This window comes from Maylandia zebra, linkage group LG5 (genome assembly GCF_041146795.1).
Source record: "Maylandia zebra isolate NMK-2024a linkage group LG5, Mzebra_GT3a, whole genome shotgun sequence".
NCBI lineage: Eukaryota > Metazoa > Chordata > Actinopteri > Cichliformes > Cichlidae > Maylandia > Maylandia zebra.
In genome coordinates, this window is record NC_135171.1 from 36,260,143 (window position 1) to 36,283,805 (window position 23,663).

General features: G+C 38.4%; 3 protein-coding genes across 4 annotated transcripts; 2 read left to right on the forward strand and 1 right to left on the reverse strand.

Annotated features, from left to right (window-relative positions):
- The first annotated feature begins 782 nt into the window (after positions 1-782).
- On the forward strand, positions 783-3,754 carry LOC101480566 (elastase-1). The gene is made up of 8 exons (XM_004547623.3): positions 783-886; positions 1,107-1,192; positions 1,335-1,435; positions 2,505-2,630; positions 2,881-3,017; positions 3,111-3,253; positions 3,354-3,503; positions 3,638-3,754. The coding sequence occupies exons 1-8, from the start codon at positions 847-849 to the stop codon at positions 3,644-3,646; spliced, it is 792 nt and encodes a 263-aa protein (XP_004547680.3). The 5' UTR covers positions 783-846; the 3' UTR covers positions 3,647-3,754.
- Positions 3,755-10,934: 7,180 nt separating this feature from the next.
- Positions 10,935-17,164, reverse strand: LOC112435716 (uncharacterized). 2 transcript variants are annotated; one of them, XM_076884291.1, is made up of 10 exons: positions 16,928-17,164; positions 14,892-14,991; positions 14,446-14,592; positions 14,032-14,213; positions 13,652-13,788; positions 13,437-13,530; positions 12,840-13,172; positions 12,477-12,651; positions 12,263-12,387; positions 10,935-12,064 (listed from the first exon to the last, which is right to left on the reverse strand). In XM_076884291.1, the coding sequence occupies exons 2-10, from the start codon at positions 14,974-14,976 to the stop codon at positions 11,738-11,740; spliced, it is 1,605 nt and encodes a 534-aa protein (XP_076740406.1). In that variant the 5' UTR covers positions 14,977-14,991; positions 16,928-17,164; the 3' UTR covers positions 10,935-11,737. The 2 variants fall into 2 exon arrangements, with proteins under 2 accessions (XP_076740406.1, XP_076740407.1); XM_076884292.1 differs by having other exon boundaries at positions 13,437-13,527; positions 14,892-17,164.
- Positions 17,165-19,559: 2,395 nt separating this feature from the next.
- LOC101480856 (elastase-1) lies at positions 19,560-22,245 on the forward strand. The gene is made up of 8 exons (XM_004547624.4): positions 19,560-19,664; positions 19,777-19,874; positions 19,973-20,073; positions 20,268-20,393; positions 20,591-20,727; positions 20,907-21,049; positions 21,785-21,934; positions 22,154-22,245. Exons 1-8 carry the CDS (start codon positions 19,580-19,582, stop codon positions 22,163-22,165), a joined length of 852 nt encoding a protein of 283 aa, XP_004547681.1. The 5' UTR covers positions 19,560-19,579; the 3' UTR covers positions 22,166-22,245.
- The last annotated feature ends 1,418 nt before the right edge of the window (positions 22,246-23,663 follow it).

A 23,663-nucleotide genomic window follows, 5' to 3' on the forward strand; every position in this document is an offset into this window, starting at 1 on the left:
GGGACAGTTGTAAAACATATTGTAAAATATAACAAAAGATTTACTTTCCAGAGACTAACATGGTCAGTCATACTGTCTAGGTGATTCTAGACACTAGAAGATAAAAAGTGAACCTGTTTTCCATTTTAATGTGTACTTTTGGAATATGCCATTACACCATTGATGCCACAGCCGTTTGCTTTCCCATGCTCACTTGATAATTCATGCTGGTTCAAATGGACATGTGATTATGCTGTGATGTAAGTCTTCACAAGATCTTGCCCTCTCTTACATCAGGCACTTTATTTTAAGATTTCATGCTGCACTGTAATGGGAATGATCTGTATTTAATAAATCATTGAGGACATTGGGTGAGAGGTAACAGTGTAGGTTTTCATACGTATCTGTCATACATATCTGATATGATGACATTATGATATGATTTATTGTCATTATTTACAGAATGAATCATTCTTACACTCCTTTTCTGACAAAAGTATTTTGAGAAAATATCTTTTCTGTAAGCTGTTGCCCAAAATAAGTGTGGTGCGCACTATTAGCAAGAATACATTTATAAATGTATTCCTTTTAACTGCTCTGAACCACTGTGACTCATTTTATCCAGCAATAAAACTGTCAATCCATGTGACATTGTTCATTTTGGACCACATTCAACTGACCAAAGCAGGGGATGTTTTTTTTAACTGGCTGTGATAGCACTGTGTGACACAGACCACAGGTACACACCTGGGTTTTGTCACAGGGGAAAGACCAGTCACATTTTTCCACATCAGCTGAAGGTCAAGTTCAGGTATAAAAGAAGGAAAGCAGCACTGGTTCCTGCACAGACGTTTTGAGACTGCAAACATGCTCAGGTTTTTGGTGTTGACAAGTCTTGCAGCCTTGGGTAAGAAAATGACAGCAGACATTGTGCTATATAACCATTCATTATTGATCCGTCTGTCTCGTTTTATTCTCATACTCTCTGTCGTGCCCTGTACCGTCCGTACATTCACTCAGTCACTCTTTTAGCGACGATCATTTTTCCTTTTCCCGAAAGATGAAAGCAAATAACATTTTCAGATTTCTGTTAATGTGTATAAACTGATCATTATTTTTTTAACTAGTGCTGGCCGAGCCCAAGTATCTGATGAACATTGATCAAAGGGTTGTAGGAGGTGAGGTGGCTGCACCCAACTCCTGGCCCTGGCAGGTAACCCAGTATGACACATTCAATTGATTTTCACAATAAAAATGAAAGCATGTGGTCGTTCAGAGCCAAAATATCAGATTGTTAAATTAAACTTTAATTAAGCTTGAATGTTTTTACACAGAGATTTCTGTTTCTCCCTTAGATCTCTCTTCAGTACCTATCTGGCGGCTCCTACTACCACACATGTGGAGGAACTCTGATCCAGAGAGGCTGGGTTATGACTGCTGCTCACTGTGTGGACAGGTAACAAAATGATGAACTACAGGCTCACGCAGTATTCTTTGGCTGTAGGAGTTTTAGTTTTATTTGGGCTTATTATGTCATTTATCACGAAGTGCTGAAGAGGACCCAAATGCAAGGCGCTGGAGGTAGGCTTGAAAAACAAAAGGCAAGGGGTTTATTTTGGCTGATGAACTCCAGAAAAGAGAACAATCATAAATCCAGCAGCTGGTAGGAATGAGTAGGGATGATAGGCTATAAGTATACAGAGGGGTGACTGGTGAAAAGACACATTGGGGGGGAATGGGAGGCAGTTGAACACGATAAAAACTGAACACAATTAAGGGGGTTAAAGGGATACAGACAGGAAGTAAAACTGAAATAGGAAAGAAAATAAACCTACAAAGGATAAAACAAGACATAACCAAAGGGGACTAATCCTAACCTAAATGCAAAGACCTGACAACAACTACAGGATAGGAAAATAAAAAGAGACTGACATATAAACTCAAGAGAGAGAGGATGATGACAGAAATCTTAGAAGTCTGGAAACACAAAGAACTAAACTAATCCCTACGAAAGCGTAAAGGAAACAGAAACCAGCGACCTAAAAAGAAGCAGGGTCAGACTAGATTGTAGAAATAAAAACAGTATCCACACCCTAAATACAAAAACAGAAAAAAAATTTCACAGAATATTAAGGCAGAAAATTTAAACAAACAAACATAAAAAACTGGTTTAACAATGGACATAGTAAAACTAAGGAAAACCAACAAGGGTCCTCAAAACCAATATAAACTCCTCTACAGTAGAGGGTAAAATGAAATTCAACCCCTGACTTGAAAGTTAATGGGTTACTTCTAACCGAATACTTAGTTATGATTTATTTCCGTGTTTCATAAAGCCACCAGCATGAGGAAAAATCTTACAGCCTCATTTGTAACTGCCACATTGAAAGAAAATTTGCTTATTGATTTAAAAGAAAAACAAACAACATGAATCAAACATAAACAAGAGTATAATGCAGTGAAATCCAACTTATTGATTGCTAACAATGTTGTGTTTGTTTTTGGATGTTTCTGAAACATTGCAGCCCCCGGACCTTTCGTGTCATTCTTGGTGCACATGACCTCAACAGCATCAGTAACAGAGAGCAGATCATAGCTGTCAGTGCCATTTATGTCCACCCCCAATGGGATGCTAACAAACTGTCTCAGGGGTGAGAAGTACCTTTATGTCTTGTATTCCTAAGCATTTTTTAAATTGTTTGTTTGTAGCTATTTATAACCTTTTTAAGTAATATTATGTTTGGCAAATGTGTTGATTTGGGGTCTGAATGTTACATTATGGATGTGGTGGGTCAAGGATATGAACATAATTCGCCTCCCAGAACTATTTTGGTTAGAGTTAGACAATTTAGACAATTTTAGAGGCTTTACAAAACAGATTTTGTTAACTCTCTACCTTAGGAATGATATCGCTCTGCTGAAACTGGCCTCAGACGCCACCCTGAACACTTATGTCCAGCTGGGCTCTCTGCCTCCCTCTGGCCAGATTCTGCCCAACAACAACCCCTGCTACATCACAGGATGGGGGCGCACTGCCAGTGAGTTGTTTGTATGATCTCCTATCAATATCACTGTCATAACTGGGTGTCTTCTGTAAAGACTAATGTACCTTACCATTTTATTTTGTCCAGCCGGTGGTAGCCTGTCTCCTGTGCTTAAGCAGGCCTACCTTCCTGTGGTGGACTATCAGACCTGCTCCAGCCCTAGCTGGTGGGGCAGCACTGTGAATAACAACATGGTGTGCGGTGGTGATGGAAAAGAGGCTGGATGCAATGTGAGTTTCATCCTACAAAAAAAGAAGAAAACTATGCTGCCAGAAAGAAATACAGGATCATTTTACATAATTAAAATAATAAATCTTTTTTTTTTCCCAGGGTGACTCTGGTGGCCCTCTTAACTGCTTGAATGGTGGAAAATACTACGTGCACGGTATTGCCAGCTTCGTGTCTGGTCTGGGATGCAATACTTATCAGAAGCCTACTGTCTTCACCCGTGTCTCCGCTTTCATTAACTGGATAAACACTGTTAGTATAAAAGGATTTTATTATCAGAGATATTCATGAAATTATTACAACTAAAAATGTTTTATAGAATTCATTTATCGTTATATCTCTAAGGTTGCAATGCTTAACCAATTTGAATGTTTTATGTTTTATAGATCGTCTAGTAAGCACAAGAATCGTTGACGCTGCAGAGACCGCATTCCATCATATTTTCATCTGTACAGACTCACTTGTCTGGTGCAATTCTGCAAAAATAAATGTAATTAACTTTGTGTGATGACTCATTTATCATCAGAAAGTTTATGCAATGGAAATGCCATTAAAAAGGTAATTTACTTAGGCTTAGACATCAGTCTATTCTACCCTGCAACAAGATGTGAATCAAGGACATTGGGGGGGAAAAGAATTAACTATCATTTATGAAAGTACGTAAATTATAGTGTTGACAGTAAATGCTGAACACTTGGGTACTGATGGAAAGTATAGAGGCACTTTTTTTGTCACCTCTGTGATTGCAAAAACTATTTGAAACAGCAAAAAAGTCTGAGCTAGACAACAGGTGTATGTCTAACCTCTGCCAAGCACAGCGGAGGAGGACAAAGGTCATCTTTTACTATGAAAAAGAAAAAAAAGAGATTTAGAGATTTAGAAATTCTGAGATGCCACAGGAATTACAAATTGTAATTATAATTTTTAGCTTTGTCTTTACTCATTTTTTTTTTTTTGCCAAGTTGGATTAAGGTTTCAAAGGGATTGGAGGACATACTGAGTCACTGCTGGACATTATCAGGCACGGGACAAGGCCTGGATGTAGCTCTTTTCATCTATTCATTTCAAGTTTATTAGTTAGATTAGGATAAAAATCAGGTGATTTGATTAAGTTATTCTTGGTATTTGATTTTTTTTTTTTACATTGCACACCTAAAATGCTTAAATTGCCACAGGTGTAAAAAAAAAAAAACAGAAAAAAAATCAATATGGACTGCCTCTACAAACATTTTTTAAAAATGAGTCGCTAGCAGGGAATTTGGACCCTCCCTTTAAACAGAGAGTCCAGTCTGCAACATGTAACAAATGACATGGTGATATTTAAGATATATTTAATATTATAACTGATGCATGTCCTTTAGACTTCAGTGCTGGCTGAACTGTCTATACAGAAAGTAGTATCGCAAGAGGAGCTGTGGGTGCGGAAGTAGTGGCTTATGTTGCCTAATGGCCTTGGCAAGTTAAGTTTCACACACTAGCTGAATCGGGACTGTGAAAGGTTGTGTAAATGCAGTGCTAGTTTTGCCCTTCAGTATTGGTTGCAGATGAATCTACAGGTGGAAAGAATCTAAGATGCTTGTCTTAAATCTGTTTTATGATACTTACACAACTCTCAGCCTGTATTGCTTTGTATTTCTATGACACACATTCTTTGCGTTCGTGTACACATTTGTTTTACCATCAGGAATTTGAGATAGCTGCTTTCACTGCTTTCCAAATGTTAGAAGGTTCTAGAGCTAAGGTGTATATATATATATATATATATATATATATATATATGAACCCACTGTCATAATTTTTTTTTAAAGAGGCTAGTGTACACTTATACTTGCATACTAACTCTTGGTAAGCAAACAAATGCTGTAATTCAATTAATTAAATAATTAATTTAATGTATTAATGTCTTAAATAATCAGGCCCCATCTTATCTTAAGGACCTTGTAGTACCATATCACCCCATTAGAACACTTCGCTCTCGCACTGCAGGCTTACTTGTTGTTCCTAGTGTTTAAAAGTAGAATGGGAGGCAGAGCCTTCAGTTTTCATGCCCCTCTTCTGTGGAACCAGCTTTCAGTTTGGATTCGGGAGACAGACACTATCTCTACTTAGGCTTCAAACTGTCACAGTACGGCTGTGTGCAGGCAAGGGAAGGACCCAAACGCAAACTCACAGAGACAAAGGTAAACTCAAAAAACACAGCTTTATTGCTGGTGTAGGAGGACAATACAAACAATACGAAACTAAACTGGGAAAACTAAAGCACAAGGAGCCACAGGGAAAATCACACAGCTATGAGGGAGGACACAACGCTGACAAAGAGAAACACGGGGCTTAAATACACAGAGGGATAACGAGGGGGAATGAGCCACAGGAGGAGAGTAATAACGCAGGACGAGACAAGGGAAGCAAAACTAGAAACATTAACATAGGACAGACTGTGAAAGTAAAACAGGAAACACACTGACTGAACTCAAAACATGTAAACTTAACAGCAACTGAGACAGAACATAGGGACCTGAAACATGGGACAGAAAGGCAAAGTAGACACAACATGAACATAACAACGCCCACAGGGAAAGAGCAAAACAGAACACAGAAGCACAGGACCTCTTTAAAAATAAAATAGGAAACAATGAAACACTGACATGACTACATGACCTTGACAAGAAACAGACATAAAACACATGAAGGATAAGGGAGACTTAACACAAGGGTTGAAAACACAAGGGGAATATAATAAGCAAATGAACATAGAAAATCTAATGAGCTTAAACATACACTATAAACATCAAAATGAACTAAAACTCAAAACGCTGGGTCATAAGACCCAGGATCATGACACAAACTTTCCTTTTTGCTAAGGGCTGGATCAGGTGACCCTGAATCCTCCCTTAGTTATGCTGCAATACACGTAGGCTGCTGGAGGATTCCCAAGATGCATTGAGTTTTTCCTTTTCAGTCACCTTTTTCACTCACCATGTGTTAATAGACCTCTCTGCATTGAATCATACTTGTTATTAATCTCTGTCTTTCTTCCACAACACGTCTTCTATCCTGTTTTCCTTCTCTCACCCCAACCGGTTGCAACAGATGGCCCCGCCCCTCCCTGAGCCTGGTTCCCCTGAAGGTCTCTTCCTATTAAAAGGGAGTTTTTCCTTCCCACTGTCACCAAAGTGCTTGCTCATAGGGTCATTTGATTGTTGGGTTTTTCTCTGTATGTGTTATTATAGGATCTAGCTTACAATATAAAGTGCCTTGAGGTGACTATTGTTGTGATTTGGCGCTATATAAATAAATTTGAATTGAATTGTTTATTTGCTGCCAACAGTACTAACACTTTGAGAAATGATGGTATGTGCTTTTATAGGTTGCTCCTCTGCGCATACTCATACATATGTATGGTCTATGGTATTGATCAAAAAGTTCCGTTCATTTCATCACAAGGAGACTGGTGGGCCTCCAAGCTGCAGAGCTAAAAGCATTTGGCATGCCAATGGGATAGACAGCTTTGTGTCTTTTATGGGATTTAGTATGCCTCAGAAGAATTTTCTGCCTACTACATGACATGAATGAACTGGGTAACTAATGGAAATGTAATGAAAAATAAAGAGAAACTAATAAAGGCTGTTAAACAGCTTCACTTTGTTTTTTGACAGCACATTCAATAAAATAGAATCTTTTCTAATATTATTATTATATTGCGTAACACTTTATAATGTTGCACCATTAAACATTAGTAAGGCATTAAGCATTAATAAGTGTATTAGTAAGTGTATCAGCAATTCCTTACTAATGAGTAATGCCTTAGCATTAGTATACAGAAAGTAATTCAATATATGAAATCAGTAATTAAGAGGACCTAAAGATTCAAACAGGTCTCAGTTAGCTTCACAACAGAAGAATGACACAGATGAAACAAAAGAGATACAGAACATACAAATATTTATTGCTAGATAAAAACAAAACCCACCGGAGGTTTTCAGAACACAGACATGTAGGTAGGCCCAGAGTCTGCACCAGAATTTGTAAGAGGGGTTTAAGTGAGAAAGATACATTGAGCAGTTGGAGCCACTGCTCAGCTTAAATATATTAACTATATAAATTAACTTACATATACATATAAGTTTCTTCATATTACAGTGTATGTCTCTTCGTTTTTGTTGTTTTTTTTATATGATGGTGGAGTTTTTTTTAAGTCCTGATGTTAGTGCTGATTCAGCTGCCAGATTGGATTTGAATAGAATATAATAATCTATCTAATCTATCTCTGCTTTGATTGATTGATTGATTGATATACTAAAGTGTTTTCTTCTTTCGTGAACAGAATTTCCTCAGAGCTAAGCTTGATAAGTTTCTCTTGTTGCAATTTCCCTGGTCAAATCTTCAACCAATAATTGATAAAAACCAACGTGGCATCTGAATGATGTCTTTTATAACACAGATGTATAGTTGGATTTTGTGGATCTTGCAACATTTATATTTCTGATGAATGAACATCCACATTTCTAATAAAATTCCTGATACCTAAAGGTTTTATTAGACCTCCTAAAACTTCACATCCAAAAGCTTTATGATAGAGCAAATGCAGAAACAGAGGGGCTTTACCAAGCACACCAAAAGGCATTTTTATGTTATTTTATTTATGTGTTATTATTCATTCATTCATTTTATTTTATTTTATTTTATTTTTTAAATATAAAGCATAATGTTCTGATTCTGGCAGCCAGTTCAGTTTCTCTTGTCTTTGTTTCTTTTGTTTTTCCTTGGTTGCCAAAATTGTTCTGTTTAATAAACATAAATATTGTGTTGCCCTTTTCTGTTGTCTCTCTGGTGGTTCAGTGACATTTTAGAAGTAAAAGGCTGGGGCTTAACAAACTTGCACAGTAGATGCACGATAACTGTGTGCCTATAGTGGGAACAGCACACCTATTGCAGCTAGGGTGTAGTCAAAATTCAAATAGCACTTAAGAGTCAAAGTGACAGTAACAGGAGATATTGATTACATTTCATATGTCTTAAATGTTTTCACATTATCTGTATCATGTTTTTAGAAGTACAGCTGAACCTTTTTGTTATGCCTTTTTATGTAAAATCTGAGAAATGTTACAGCTTTTTTTTTTTTTACTGTATCTTTAACTCAACCTTGAAACACCAAAGTACTGTCCATGAATATATTTTAAAGCAGGGCCTGTGGGGAGGTTAAATGAACCTAAATGAACCTGGATTTACTTGGATATTAGTTATATGCTCCTAGCTATGCTTTTATTATTACAGGATAGCTGCTGTGTATGATTCCAGCAGTGATCTTTAAAGTTAAAAGGAATTTCTTGCACACACTAAATGAAAAGTGTTTTATTCATCTCGTGTTTTACTTTTTGTTAAATTCATTTAAAGTAAAGACATTTATTTTGTTTATAAACAAAAATCTCACACAATAAATCTCATAAAAAATGTAACTTGCCTCACTTCAAGTACAAGCTTTGAATATAGGTTTACAGAATTTACATTTTAATTACTGGTATATTAAATGGAGATATTGTTCACTGTGTGAATGCTGTCTGTGAGCCACGTGTGCAGAACAAGCTCATATCAGACCTGCAGTGTTCTCTTTGAGAAAAGTAAATAATCGAGCTCAGCATGTCCAGCATGTGAAGTTAGTATATGGAACGCAAAAGTGGTGCTGTAGATAACAGGCACAATACTCAAACACAGCAGCTGAATGAAGTTCTGTAGTTTATTTCTGGCTAAAGGTAAGACTGTGAGAATCCCAAAAGTAAAATAAACATATGTTGTGTTGTAGTGTTAAAATCAACATGACAAGTGGAATTTATTTTGATGCCTTAAAAATCGTACCCCACACTATCGTTCATCTCCATTAAACCACATCCTTTTCTGAGGCAACACTTAACGTGCAATACCTGCACTAAAGATAGAGAGTTGTAATAGCACCTCTGCAGGGCGTCATGAATATTTATCAAAGGGTTAATGTATAATTCTGGTGTGTGGCTTCGGGGTTGATATTGTAGCTTTTAACAGTGATCCTCATCTATAGCAATAAATATCCTGTAACCTGCGACGTACAGGATCCCTTTTCTGTTCCCTTTTCTCTAGATGTTCACCTGCATTGTCGTAGCTTGAGCTCAGCTGTCTTTCCTAATGGCTCACAGGTCTGTGAACCTGTCAAAACAACAATAGATTAAAAGCTGACCGCATTTTCACCACAGTCATCAACAGTGAACTACAATTTATGTAAAGATAAATTGCAACAACTCAGTTTTTCTACTTATTTAAAATGACACATTTACAAAAATCTGACATCCATAATATTTAGTAAGAGTGACTGATTGTTTCTAGGTTAAGTGAGAAAATATGTAAACATATTAATGTCTAAACGTAAAGATATTAAATGACTCAGTAAGTCAAGTGCTAAATCTTAATGTTGAAAAAAAGAAAACTGTCAGGGTCCGATCCCTGAGCAGTTATGGACTTGTTATATTATATGTATTTTTGGTGTTGCTGCCCCTCTTCTCCATGTTTGTAGATATGAGTGTGTGTATGGGTGCAGGTGTGTCTGAACTCTTGTTTACAGGCACCTTCAGGCCTGGTGGGTGTGGCCCTGCTAGGGGACTGGCCACACCTGAAGCCACACACCTGCTGCTGATCAGGGCTCATCGGGGGAGCTACTTAGGAGAGTCTTGGAGCTCCCACCGACGCGGGATCATTGCGTTAGTCTCCCATGTCAGTGTGCGTTTAGGAGGTGCAGATCGTGTGTGCCCGCGGGGGTCAGTGTTTAACGGCTGCCTCTATTGTTTTCCTACAGGAGGAACGTGGAGAGGAAGGACAGCACGCACAGGGTGTGCAGAGTCACGACAGCGGGGAGCACGAACACGGACGCCACTGGAAGACACACACAGGAGTCTTGGGGAGCACGGGGATCAATTGTGCATCAATATTTACCACACTGTAAATAAACGCACTGTTGTTATTCAGAGCTCCGCGCCTGGGTCCTCATTCCCTACATACCCACGGTCTGCCAGCCAGACCGTGACAAAAACATTCTTACTAATAACAGGAACAAAGACCTACATAGAGACTGTTTTAACAGCAGGGACTAAGTACACAGCAAAATCTCCAGTGTTAATTCAACTCCTATAGTGTTAAAGTTAACACTTTTCCAGTGTTTATATAATTCTCACTGGTTTAGAGTTAAAGTAACACTTTGCAAAGTGTTATTATTTTAACTCCATTGTAGTGTTAAAAATATAACACCCATAGTGTTAAAATTTCACTCTGTATGGTGTGAAGTGTCTTCACTCAGAGTGTAACTACCTAACATTTATAGTGTTGTTTTAGGACACTGATAAGTGTTCACTTTTACACTGGCTTGGGTTAACTCTTTTCACTGAGGGTGTTACTACACAACAACTATGGTGTTATTTATGACACTTTTAAGTGTTTATTTTCACACTGGATTGTGTTGACTGTTTTCACTTAGAGTGTTATTCTGTAACTTTTACAGTGTTATTTTGGCACTTTAAAGTGACATATATGAGCTTTTAAATACTAGTCTGTATTAATTGTCTGAATACAAAAATGCATTAAAGTGCAATTACTGTATGACTACTGTGTTACATTCAGTGAAAGTCCTTGTTAAGTCCCTTTACAGGATAAAAGGAGAAAACATAAAATTGGTCACATAAGCATTTTAATAAATATTAAATTCCAAGCACCATACAGCATACGTTCACAACAAAAATAATGGCACAATGTACAGACCATCATCATCACCATAAGCACTTTGCAAATCAAAGGGCTTGTATATTTCAATACAGTCTGCTTTAACAACATCTTTTTCATCCGTTTCAAACACTTTATAAGCATGGCAATGTTCACTGAAATTTTCAACCACAAGCTTCTGAACTATGAAGTAGGTGTGACTATTGACCAAAACTATTGTTTTTATTCTGCAAAACACCGGCATCTCATGTTCAGAACCACAACAAATGACCAATCCTGTTCTGTACTCAGTCCCATTAATGTTAACCCAATTAGCAGCGAAAGCCTCTTCTGCAACAGCAGGCAAGCCTAGGGAGATCATTTCACTATTTTCCTCACTATCAACATCAAATGATTTCAAGGGCCCATACTCAACATGGCTTAAAGGACATGTCTCCCACTTGTATGCTATGGATGTTTGATGTTTTTTGGCAAGTGACACTGTGATGTTCTTAAAGTTCTTAAGGGTGTCTTTGAACACCCTATGTTTAGCCTCACCTCTCATGCTCCATACATGCAATAATGGCCCAATTTTTCTGATGCAAGTTGGGTAGTGCAACATAAAGTGGTGTTTGGGAATCATGTTCCTACCTGGATACAACAATTTGAACAAGTCATTAAATTTGGTGCTTGGATAAAAACTGTGACCTAGTCGCAAATGACTTATCAAAGCCTGACTGGTGCTATGCAGAGTTTGACAGATAAAACATTTAAACATGGTTCTCATTCAACATTTTGGCACGCAACTCACGAACACGTGGTGACTCATCTGTTGAGGTGGCATCAATGTTGAATATGGTGGTCTGCACAAAACTGTAGAGATGAACCAGTGACTCGTCGTAAGATAAGTTGAACACGTAGTGGGATTTGAAAAGTTCATCAAAAGCACTGAGTGAGCTGGTGGCTTGGCAGGGGATGAGCTGTTTGTCCACTGCGATGTAGAAGGTGTCAATGCTGTTCTGGGTTCGACCAACAGCGAGGATGTATGGTTGTTTACCATCTCTTGCTTGCAAGTGTTCATCAATGCTGCAGCATGACTAAAAACAAATGAGATATTGACATATAGGCCTAGCTTATACTTGCTGAGTATGAACCATTCATTCAGTTTGACATTATGTGCCTTGCTAACTTATTACAAAATACTAAGACACATACTTCATGGAGAGGAAAACTAAAAAGTGCAAAAACTGAAAAAGTGTTTTGTAGGATTTTAAAAAGTGAGACAACATATTTACCTTGTGAAAGTGCACCATTTTGTGTGCTGCATCAGTTGGACTTATTTTGGTTCTCCTCTTTCGTCCAGCTGTGGGTGGCAAAAGTTGAAGGAGTAGCAGCAGAGAGGCCATGTCACTGTCCCAGTCTGTGTATGGTTGAATTTATAAAACAATTTCAAAATGACAGGTAAAAATAAATATTATTAAAATCAAACAAGCATGGTGCGACGCCTACCATTTACATCACTCTCTGTTGGTTTCTCAGCAGCTTTTATCAAACGACACAGGTCAGTTGACTGAGTCAGCTGTTTGGCTTCTTTAATAACCTTTGGCTTGAATGACATGTCCCACTTCTCAAGCAACTTGGTGGCTGTTTCAGCACCAAACAGCAGCAGGAAGTCTTGATTGACCTGTTCATCATACACACAGGACATAAAGACAGTGCTCAACATTGTTTACATTGCAATGTGATTTTGACCAATATGGGATATAGCCTGACTGGGATGACCAATGATCACATCTTTTACTGTTGCCATCCACATCAGCAAAACAAAAAAAAAAGGATTAACAGTTGAAAATATCAAGTGATTTGACTTACTAGTCCTTTGACATCCAAAAAGCGTGGAAATGTTTTGAAGACATCTGCAGTTCTTTGTGGATCATGCACCAGATCCTGGCGATGTTGGAACGTCATTTTCATCTTCTGAAATACACTTGCTTCATCAGGAGAGTGAACAAGAAATGAGATGGCCTCCTTGCAGGCATCTCCATCAAGTTGCTGAGGCAATGTGGTTGCTAATCTTCTGCGCTTAGGCCCTTGTTCTTGATGCACTGGGACTTCCTTCACTGGCCGTTTGGTTGTAGACCTGGACATGGTTTTGAGGCGCCACGCTATATATCCAGTGCCTTTCACTCCGTCGTAGAAATGCTCCTGTCACATTTAAACATAGATGAAAAATAAACATCAAATGCGATCTTACAGACTTTGCAGATTCAGCAAAAAGAAACCCAAGGACTATTATCATGTAACAGGTGCAATACATGTTAAACAACATCCACAATTTCAATACAGTTTTATGACAATAGTTATTACGAAAGAGGAATTAAGATTTTTCTTTTAAATCATTTAGCTGATGTAATTATTCCATGATGAAAACTAAATAATGTGCTGTTTTACAATCACTGCATGACTTACATAGCCGTTTGGAGAAAATGGATCCTTCAATGAGGGAAAGAGTGTAATTATTCCAAGGGCATATTTCTCCTTTTGCTTACGGGAGGGAATTCTGCTATAGAGGAAATACAATTGACAATGTTAAATCAGAAGTATGTGTCTTTACTGCAGTATACATTACAAGAATATTCCATATGGCCCATCTTTACTTTTTTATTAGGTACTATTACTCTTACCCATGTCTCTCAGTCATATCACTTGCCAATATGTTAACAAGCTGCCGCCGGGTGCGGTGGCTCAGTGAATTTTCGGCATTGTATTCTTCAAGAATTTCCTCTCCACCAGGTTTCCTAGTCAAGGCATTTTTAACCATCTGCTCATATAAAAGGGAAAATAATAACAATAAAAACTTGTTTGTCAGTAAAGGTGAAAGTTTAGAGGAATGTCAACAAACCTGTGAAAGACATATCTAGCAAGAAGCACTAACTTCTACTAACATTTTTTCATACAGGGCAAGTTGGGAACCACCATGTTTTGAATTTCAATTTGTATAACAATCTACAGTATAAATGGTGTCAACTCAAAAATACAAAAGACATTTTCTGTTCTCAATTACCTCTTTTGCAGCCTCTGACACAGAAACATTTGGTGCAGAACTGTCTTTGCTGGATCTACTGCGGCCTGCAGGAATGCCCTTTTCCCTGAGGTCACTGTCACTTGATGAAAGTGATATAGTGTCCGTGAGGGAAGATAATGTATCCGAGGAGGATGGTGTGGAATGAGCTAAAGGACAAAAATCTTTGGGAGAGATGATTTGGTTAACTTTCTTTAGGCTACTCCACAATGCCATTAATAACACAATTTCAATGTTCATGTTCAGACAACATTCTATACAAATATGACCCAGCCCTGTCCACTGTCATGTATATTGCATGAAGACAGGTCAATGTCATCTGCATCAAGAGCAAAAGAACTTGGCTCTACATTGAGTGGGCTATACTCTGAAAATTTAAGTTATGATAACATTTACCTTCATCTGAAATCTTTTCACGTATTGTCAGGCATAGGTCTGGTTGGGCCTCCAGTAACTCCAGAAAAATGTCTTCTTCGACAGCTGTGTCAGTTTCATCGAAAATATCAAGGTCAGCAGCATCCGGAAGTCCAAACTTGGTTTTGGCTTTACAAAAAGATAAGCATAATGTCACCTAAAATGCCTGAAAAACTTTTTTAAAAACTAATTTTGACTTTTTTATTTAGCTAATATTTATTAACAGCTGTTTTACCTGTCTTTAAAATGGTTAAATTAGACAAGTCTGCAGCAACAATATAGGCCTAGGCCTACTGCTCTGTACTGTTTTTAATGTCACACATTAAAATACAATGTGTTAACATTTAATTCGTTTTTTAAATAGATGAGATGCAAACATGATGAACTGATACATGTGCAACAAATTTTGTTCTGCCAGGTTATCTTACCTTCACTGATGAATTCTAGATAAGTGAATCCTGCGTGCAATTTAATGTACTTCTTTACATTGAGGTATTTCACTTTCAGCAACATGTCTTACAACAGCACCTGGTGGAGAGAAGGGGGCACAGAATATTTTTTACCATATATTTAAACCATAGCTTAAGTGGCAACAAATCCGGACAACTTTAAGAAAATATTAGGCTATACATTGTGTGATGATCTGTGAAGGGGTGACAGACCACTTCAACCTCAGGAACATAATTTGGCTTCCCCCTGCGCACTAAAATAGCTGAACTTGGGTACACAGAAATAGCATCCAATGAATTATCCACCCATCCACATGTTTATAAGACGACAACGGCGATCTTCTCGTCTGCACGCAGGCTAGATACTTAGTTCTGCTATGTTGCGAGTAAATCGCTGTAGCCTACTTGGGGAAAAGCATCTCTGTTTAAACCATGTCAGGATGATAATCCACATAAAATTTCCTGTTGAACGCACACCTGCCTTCATCACGCTTTCACTTATGACAACAAATATCCCTTATACTGTAAATTAATGAGTGCAAGTCTTACATTTATATCGGGAGTTTCTGACACATGCACAGCCGTCTGGCTAGTTGCTACTTTGTGGTGGTTGTTTTGTGACACGACATGCTAGGATTATCAGTGGAGGCGACGTCAACGACCCTCAGTCGTTATACCGCTTTGTCTTAAACACTGGATGGTAGCCTATTTCACTAAAACTGTAGAAAAGGGGAAAATGTTCCCTTAGATTAGGCCTACTACAACATAGGGCTGCTCGATTATGGCAAAAATGATAATCACGATTATTTTCACTGAAATTGAGATCTCGATTATTTGACGATATTTATTTAACAATAACAATGTATTGAATAATGACTTTAAAGATTGTCAAAAAATAATATAAAATAGTGTGCAAATACTGATAACAGTGCAAATGTTTGCAATATAAAAAATAAATGAAAAATGTAAACATCTATGTTTAGTGAACGTTGCAGTGTTGCTCTGTGGTGCAGCTACAACACTGTAGCAAAGTTTACACACTATGTCTACTTGATCCACGTCTGACTCCGCGAACCCATAATGTTTCCACACCACTGAAGTTTTTTTTACCTCTCTTTTCAACCAACGGCAGTCACTCTCCTCTCCAAATAACTTCTGCTTAGCTTTCCGAGCTTCCCTCGCGTCCTCTTAATTGTTGTGACACGTGTTCGAAATGCAGAGAGGTGCGCTCGATTTGCCACACGGAGCAGCGCGAGAGTAAAGCACGAGGGAGGGGCTAATAATCGGCTCAGTCATTTTTAATGATCGTTGAAAGCCCAGATCGTAATCGTGATTAAAATTCGATTAATTGAGCAGCCCTACTACAACATGTATGATATATCCTAACCGTTAGCAAGCAATCCATGCACAAACGCAGCGCGCCTTGCTTGGTCACTAACATCTAACAGAATTCCATAACCCCCTGCCACTTCAAAGATTTGTAGGCTAGGCTACTGCTAAACTCGCTGGTAGCACGTGTAATTAGCCTATCTTGACGCTTTCCAAAACTTGACTTGAACGTCTCCATGTGATTGTTTAGTTCACTTTTAAATAGGATATTTCTGAGGCGAATGTTCCTTCCCTTAAAAGCAGTGGGCTAAACGCATTTGTCTTAGCTGCCAGCTAGGCTACCACAAATTCAAATTTTAACATTACATTTAACATATCCAGAGGATAGCTAACTCCTCCCTCGTTTCATTTAATAAGCATTGAACACTGGAAAGCATTTCTCTTATGACATTAGAACTAACTAGAATTGAGAATTATATTAAGCACGCATTTATTTTCGCTGCAATATTAACTTGTTATAGAGGATAGTTTAGCTACCTAAGCTAACGAATCCCATCTCTTACCGCAGATGAATACACTCCACATTAGGAAAATATTGCATGCTTCTGATAAATAATGTTATAGGCTAGTTAGTTACAATATTTAATAATGATAAAATAACATAGGTCTTGTTGTATAGTTCTTACCTGAACAACCTCCTCGATCTTGACAGCAAACTTCTGGCGGACTCCTCATGCCCATGAGCGCGAAAAACCCGGATGTGGAAATCAACTCCAAATGAGTGTTATAGTATTGACTCTTTGAAATAACTCCGGCTACAGAGCTTTTTCAGCACCGTTAGTGTTACTGTAACTCTCAAACCAACACTTTTCAACTCGAAATTTTTAACACCAGTAATTTTAACTCACATCAACACTTCGGATTTTGCTGTGTATGATCTAAATATGAGATGTATGCATTTTCAGGAGTTACAGTTAGGACCAAAGTATTTGGACAGTAGCTTTGCAGTAGTAGTATTGCATTAACTGTTTAGGACATATGACTTACATACATATGGACCTGCTGAGCTCTCTCTCTCTCTCTCTCACTTATATATACATATATATATATATATATACTTATATATATATGTATATATAAGTATAAATAAGTATAAGTATAAATAAAACATAACTGAAATGTCTGAGCTTGGTTTCTTAAGTAAGGGATGGATAACTGCATGCTTAAACTCACTTGGTGATTGACCTGACAAGAGCCTGGTATTGATGGTATTGATTATGTTCAGAATATGTGGTCCAACAGTAGAAGTAAAAACAGGGAGGAGTGATATCATTTGGAGAACCACACAGTTTAGCATTTAACACGAGTTTCCCTAGTTCAGGTAGAGCAATTGGTTGGAAAGAAATAAGCAAACTTGAACAGGAAACATGCACAAATGGATCAACGGGAGATAATGTAGAAGGTTTCAAACTGGCAACCTTATCCACAAAGAAGGTAAGAAACTTGAAACAACTAAACGATCAGACCAGTCAACCACAAAGATCGAATTCAAAGAGATCAGACAGACGTGTGGACATGACTGGGGGAACAGGCAAGTAACACCAAAGGGAACTAACATCAAACAAGGAATAACTGTCACGGACCCGGTTCTATAGGGACTCGGGGTCCATGAGCAGTGTGGACCATTATTATCCTCATTATTATTATTATAGTATATGGTGTTTGTTTGCTGCACTGTGCTGTGTTCTCGTGTTCCATGCTTGTGGGTGTGCGTGTGTATAGGCAGGTGTGTGTGGATGCCGGTGTTTCTGAGAGCACCTTCAGGCCTGGTGGGTGTGGCCCTGCCAGGTGGTTGGCCACACCTGAAGACCATCACACAGCTGATCAAGCTTCGTTGGAGGAGCCGCTTTAAAGTGTGGTGGAGCTCTCTCCAACGCTGGATCGTTGAGTGACTACCCGTCAGGGATTCCAGCAAAATCAGTGAGTGCTAGTCTGTTGCTGTTTAGTTGTATGTTAACAGCTGCCTCTGTGGATTTTCCAGCAGGAGTGCGGGAACAGGAGAGCAGCAAGCAAATGTTTCACGGGAGCGGGGACACGGAGCACGAGCACTTGAAAGAAACACAGCACGGGAGTTGGATTTATTGTTGTGTACTATTTACTTCACTGCAAATAAACGCACTGCATTCATCGCACAGAGTCCTGCATTTTGGGTCTTCCTTCCCCACACACCCACAGTTGGCCAGTGTGAACTGTGACAATAGAACCAGAAACATATAGCAAAAAACTCAGAAGTGCTAGGAAACAAAACTGTACTCAAAGGATGAAACAGTAAAGAACTAGAACATCACTTTTAAAAAACAAATAAATCATGAACCCACAAAACTCAAAACACTGGGTCATTGGACCACCACAAAATCATTGTTACATCACTTTCTGCAGAGGATTTACAATAAGGTGCAAGCCACTGTTTTACACACACAAAAAAAGGGAATATCAAATTAGATTTAGCCACAAAATAACTTAAAGGGTCTGCCCAATTCTGGAAAATATTATTTGGGCAGATGAAATCCAAATTTACTTCTACCGAATAATGGGAAGAGAAAACTGAGAAGCAAATGAGTACTTCATGAGCACACCAAAGCACACCACATTATCTGTCAAACATGATGAAGTAATATTATGGGCATGTATGGCTGCCAGTGGGACGGGACCGCTAATGTTTATTGATCCTATGTCTGGTGATAAAAGAAACAGGATGACTTCTGAAGTGTACAGGATTATAATCTGTTCAGATTAATTTAAACACTCTAAAATTGATCTGACAGGTTTTGAACAATAGCCTATAGCATTCTCCAAAAGCAACCCAACCTTTTTTTCAGGGAATAAAATGGGATATTCTTCAATCACCAATGCAATCACTTGAACTCAGCTCAACAGAGCATACTGTTAGTTGACTTCTGAGAAGCATACAATCTATTAAAATTTATACAAGTTTTACCCTCAGCACAGACAAAGAACCCCAAAATTCCCTGACTATTACATTAATGTTAAAGTTTAGTTTACACAGAGAATCCAACTAAATAATCCTGAGCAGCAACTGCTAATGTAAATGGAAAAACATAATGAATTCAGCGGCTGAGTCAGCTATTCCATGAATGAATCCGCAGGCCTTCACTTCAGTGATAACTGTGAGACAGACACAGGTGGACAAGGCCTGGTGCTGAGCACTACACACAATCTCTCTCTCGCTCTCTCTCAAACACACACACACACACACACACACACACACACACACACACACACACACACACACACGGCCTAGAGGGTATAAAAGAGTCATGGACGGAAGCCTTCATTGCAGAAGATTTCAGGAAACTGCAGACATGTTTAGGTTTCTTGTGCTGACCTCTCTTGCAGCCCTTGGTAAGAACTGTCTTCTTCTCCTTTGACATTATTGCAAAAGACAAAAATCTTTTCGATCACTTGAACGCTTGATGGCATACTGTTGTACTTTCCATGTCTCTACCTTGTCTAGTGCTGGCTGAGCCCCAGCCCAGGTTTCTGGAGGATGATCGTACACAGGAGAGAGTGGTGGGTGGTGAGGTGGCCAGACCCCACTCCTGGCCCTGGCAGGTACTTGATACTTTACAAATGCTTTAAAAAGTCCAAAAATGCAAATCAAAACAGAATGCAGGGATTTTCAGATTTCGTAAACCCATATTTTATTCCAGATAGGTCTTCAGTACCTATCTGGAGGCTCCTACTACCACACCTGTGGAGGGACCCTGATCAGGAGAGGATGGGTCATGACTGCTGCTCACTGTGTGGACACGTGCGTGTTACACAGGATATTCTTATGACTTAACTTCATCAAAAAATCTTGGCTTTACATTTTTCTTATTGCATATCAGTCTTCTATTTAATAAACTAGCAAAAAAACTACATAGTTTTTTTGTGAACTGATTTATTATTATTATTGATTTATTATAATATAATTAAAGAGATGTAAATTTCATCTTCCCACAGCCCCAGAACCTGGCGTGTTGTTCTTGGGGATCACGACATCTATACCCATGAGGGCACAGAGCAGTACATGACCGTGAGTCAGGTCTACGTCCACCCCAGTTGGAACTCCAACAATGTTGCAGGCGGGTTAGTGATATCATGATCTGACACACATTTGCATGCACAAATTTTATATATATATGGTGTGCATATATTTTTCAAGTAAAATCTTTAAAATTGGCAAATTGGGGCATATTTATTCTGTATCCTTAAAGACTTAATGATATTTTAGAAGATGAACAAAACGTGTTATTCATTGAAGTGACTGTGTGCTGGTCTCTCAGGTATGACATTGCCCTCCTGCGTCTGACATCTGATGCTACTCTCAATAACTACGTCCAGCTCGCCGCTCTGCCTCCTGCTAACCAGGTTTTGCCTAACAACAACCCCTGCTATATCAGTGGATGGGGTCGCACCCAGAGTGAGTCTGACATAAGGATATCATGCATTTACACTATACAGTAAATTATTCGGTGCAGTGCTAGCATACATGGGAAAGCAATCTGTAAGAACCATAAAGTCAAGAGAGGGTTTTTTCACCCAGATTTTTTTCAAGACACAGTTGTATTGTGAGTCTTTTTTCTGTACTGCTGTACACAGCTGGAGGTCAGATCTCCGCCCAGCTGAAGCAGGCCTCTCTGCCTGTTGTTGACCACAATACCTGCTCCAGCAGCGGATGGTGGGGGAGCACAGTGAAGACCACCATGGTTTGTGCTGGTGGCGGCAGCAATTCTGGCTGTCAGGTGAGCCAAGAGCATTATGAAGTATTTTAGGCCAGAGCGATTGTTTCATGCTTTTTACTTAGCAACGCTTTGTTGTTTAAAGTGTAATATCCAGGAGTGTTAAGTTGGTAATGCGTAAATAATTTATTAAGTCTTTTGAATCTGTAATAAACCATCAGCAAGAAAAATAGGTTTGCTATGTGGTTAATAACCTTTTAGGGTTGAGATGAGTTAAAATCTAGAACTTCATTATTAGCTACAAACAAAGATGAACACTGTCTTCATTCATTGTAATATTTAACAAACGTTGAACCTTGTTTTTTTAAGCTCTTTAGCAAACAGGTGTGTCAGCCCTAAAAAATGTTTGGGTATAAACAGACAGGAAGAAACGCTGGAAAGAAGTTGTTCTATTTCAGTCCCATGTCACTGTAACAGAGTGACATTTAATGTCTCCCACTGAGTTGGAAGCTGACCCCTTCCTGTCAAGGAAGATATTTTGGGGGGCACATGTGGGATTACTTGCTGCTTCAGCAGGGCATAAGTCACTTACAATAATTCAAGCAAGTGCTTAAGCTGCACAAAGTGCATGTTGTAAACTTGTGTTCTGCACAAACTTGCTTTAGGCTGAGTGAGATGTTAGCTGGACATTGGAAGTTGGGAAGTAGTTAAGTGCACTGGCAAATTTGCTCTTGACTTTACCCAAAATGCATAAATGATTTTTTTTTGCTTGTCTGTGATGTAACCTTTCGAATGCAGGGTGACTCTGGTGGCCCCCTGAACTGCAGTGTTGGTGGCCAGTATGTTGTCCATGGTGTGACCAGCTTTGTGTCCTCCTCGGGCTGCAATGCCTACCGGAAGCCTACTGTCTTCACCCGCGTCTCTGCTTACATCAGCTGGATGAACAGTGTTAGTATTTTATAACCATTAATATAGATCACAGCATTTTAAAACACTGTGTTTGAGTTACTGTGTGTGGTAATGTTTTATTAGTCTTACTAATGCAGTAAATAGAAGATTTCATAGTTAATTTAATCCATTCAATTCTTACAAATATTTTTGCAGCATTTTGTGCAGGTTGATTGTTGTGGTAATCATGTAATGATTCATTTGTCCTTGCTTTGCCAGATCATGGGTTGAGAAGAGTGATCATCTCCATGGAAACACTCTGGATTCACCTCAGTTTCTTACTCCATCAGAATAAAATGTCCTTCAATGCACATGTGCCTCACTATGTTTTTTGTTTTTGCTTTTTTGTGCTTTTTTTTAGTGTTGCATATAAAAGATTTGGCCATTAAAGTATTTAAAAGCATTAGTAATTTGAGGTAAAGTAAAATATCTGAAACACATAATCTATTGACTATTGAGGCAGCAGTTCTAAGAAAATTCACACAAGTTTTTCTTTTGTGTCATGGCCATTTGCTGCTTCTGCTAAACTGATTTTAACAACACTTCAACAATTACACTATCACCACCAGCAGGGATCGTTACTGTTAGCGAGGAAGTAGTATAACATTAGCGATTCAAATATTTGGAAAAATAAAACAAATTTGTTTTAGGAAGAAAACTGCTAATGGCTGCCCAAATTCTCTTTGTCTATTATTATGTTTATTGTTTTTATTGTGTGTCTTTGTCATAATATGACGAAGAAACACAGTAATATATTTTAAAGATAGGCTTCACCTGCGGCATACCATAGATGTTATTCCAATCGGAGCAAAGATACAGCTCTGATTTTTGAACCTCCTGGTCACCTAGGGTTTTCCGCATGAATGATTTGTGTGCATTTATCTGTATCTCCTGGGTGTTTCACTTTCCCTTCATATTTTTGTTAGATTAACTGATTGTGATTTTAAATTGCCCATTGGTGTGGATGCATGTCTCAGTGCTAGCCTTATATTGCTTACTAGGGTGTTCAGGCTATATCACCTCTCTGGGATATGCTGGGATAATCTCGAGCCCACCTGTGACCCAGAGCTTGATGTGCAATAAACTAAACAGATGCATCTCTAAGTGACACTAATGCAGTGATACACATTCATATACAATTAGTCTCTCTTTCAAAGTTTATTTTTAATCATTCTTTCTTTTAGGCTCTATTACCTTCAGTGCTTCAATTCAGATCCAGGGCTGAACTCATTCTTCTGTCATCCACTCACAAGCAGATTAGAGTCCTTCAGTGAACCCACACAACCACTCAGGGGACATGCAGAATGCTTTTGTGATATAAACTAAATGTGTTCAACAATCAGACCAAAACTGAAAAAACAATCTACAAAACTTGCTGTTGAATGCTGGTAGCTCTTCTATCTTTGAGGAAGAAAGAAAATGTCATTCCTCATTAGTGTACCTACAGGTTTTGCTTGGCAGGGTCAGATGGGTTATATAGAAGCAGAATAGAATAAGGAGATGTTGGAAAACTCAACCTGCAGTCAGATATTTTCAGGGTTAGTTGAAGTTTTGAATATGACTAATATGATGTGTCTCTTCATGCCTAGAAGAGAAGGATATGCAGACTTGAATATCAAAATAGATTTTGATACCAGTTCTGACAGCCTCTTAAAAATATTTGTCATAACGATACATTTATAAGGACAAAATAATACACCATGACATTTAAGTCCTTCTTAAAGGACTC

Coding starts and splice junctions, on each gene's coding strand:
- LOC101480566 (XM_004547623.3), top strand. CDS start 847: ATGCTCAGGTTTTTGGTGTTGACAAGTCTTGCAGCCTTGG. Junction 887..1,106: donor GACAAGTCTTGCAGCCTTGG/GTAAGAAAATGA, acceptor TTTTTTAACTAG/TGCTGGCCGAGCCCAAGTAT. Junction 1,193..1,334: donor CCAACTCCTGGCCCTGGCAG/GTAACCCAGTAT, acceptor TTTCTCCCTTAG/ATCTCTCTTCAGTACCTATC.
- LOC112435716 (XM_076884291.1), bottom strand. CDS start 14,976: ATGTTGCTGAAAGTGAAATACCTCAATGTAAAGAAGTACATTAAATTG. Junction 13,531..13,651: donor GATATGACTGAGAGACATGG/GTAAGAGTAATA, acceptor TTTCCTCTATAG/CAGAATTCCCTCCCGTAAGC. Junction 12,388..12,476: donor AACAGAGAGTGATGTAAATG/GTAGGCGTCGCA, acceptor AACCATACACAG/ACTGGGACAGTGACATGGCC.
- LOC101480856 (XM_004547624.4), top strand. CDS start 19,580: ATGGACGGAAGCCTTCATTGCAGAAGATTTCAGGAAACTGCAGACATG. Junction 19,665..19,776: donor GACCTCTCTTGCAGCCCTTG/GTAAGAACTGTC, acceptor TACCTTGTCTAG/TGCTGGCTGAGCCCCAGCCC. Junction 20,728..20,906: donor TGGATGGGGTCGCACCCAGA/GTGAGTCTGACA, acceptor TGCTGTACACAG/CTGGAGGTCAGATCTCCGCC.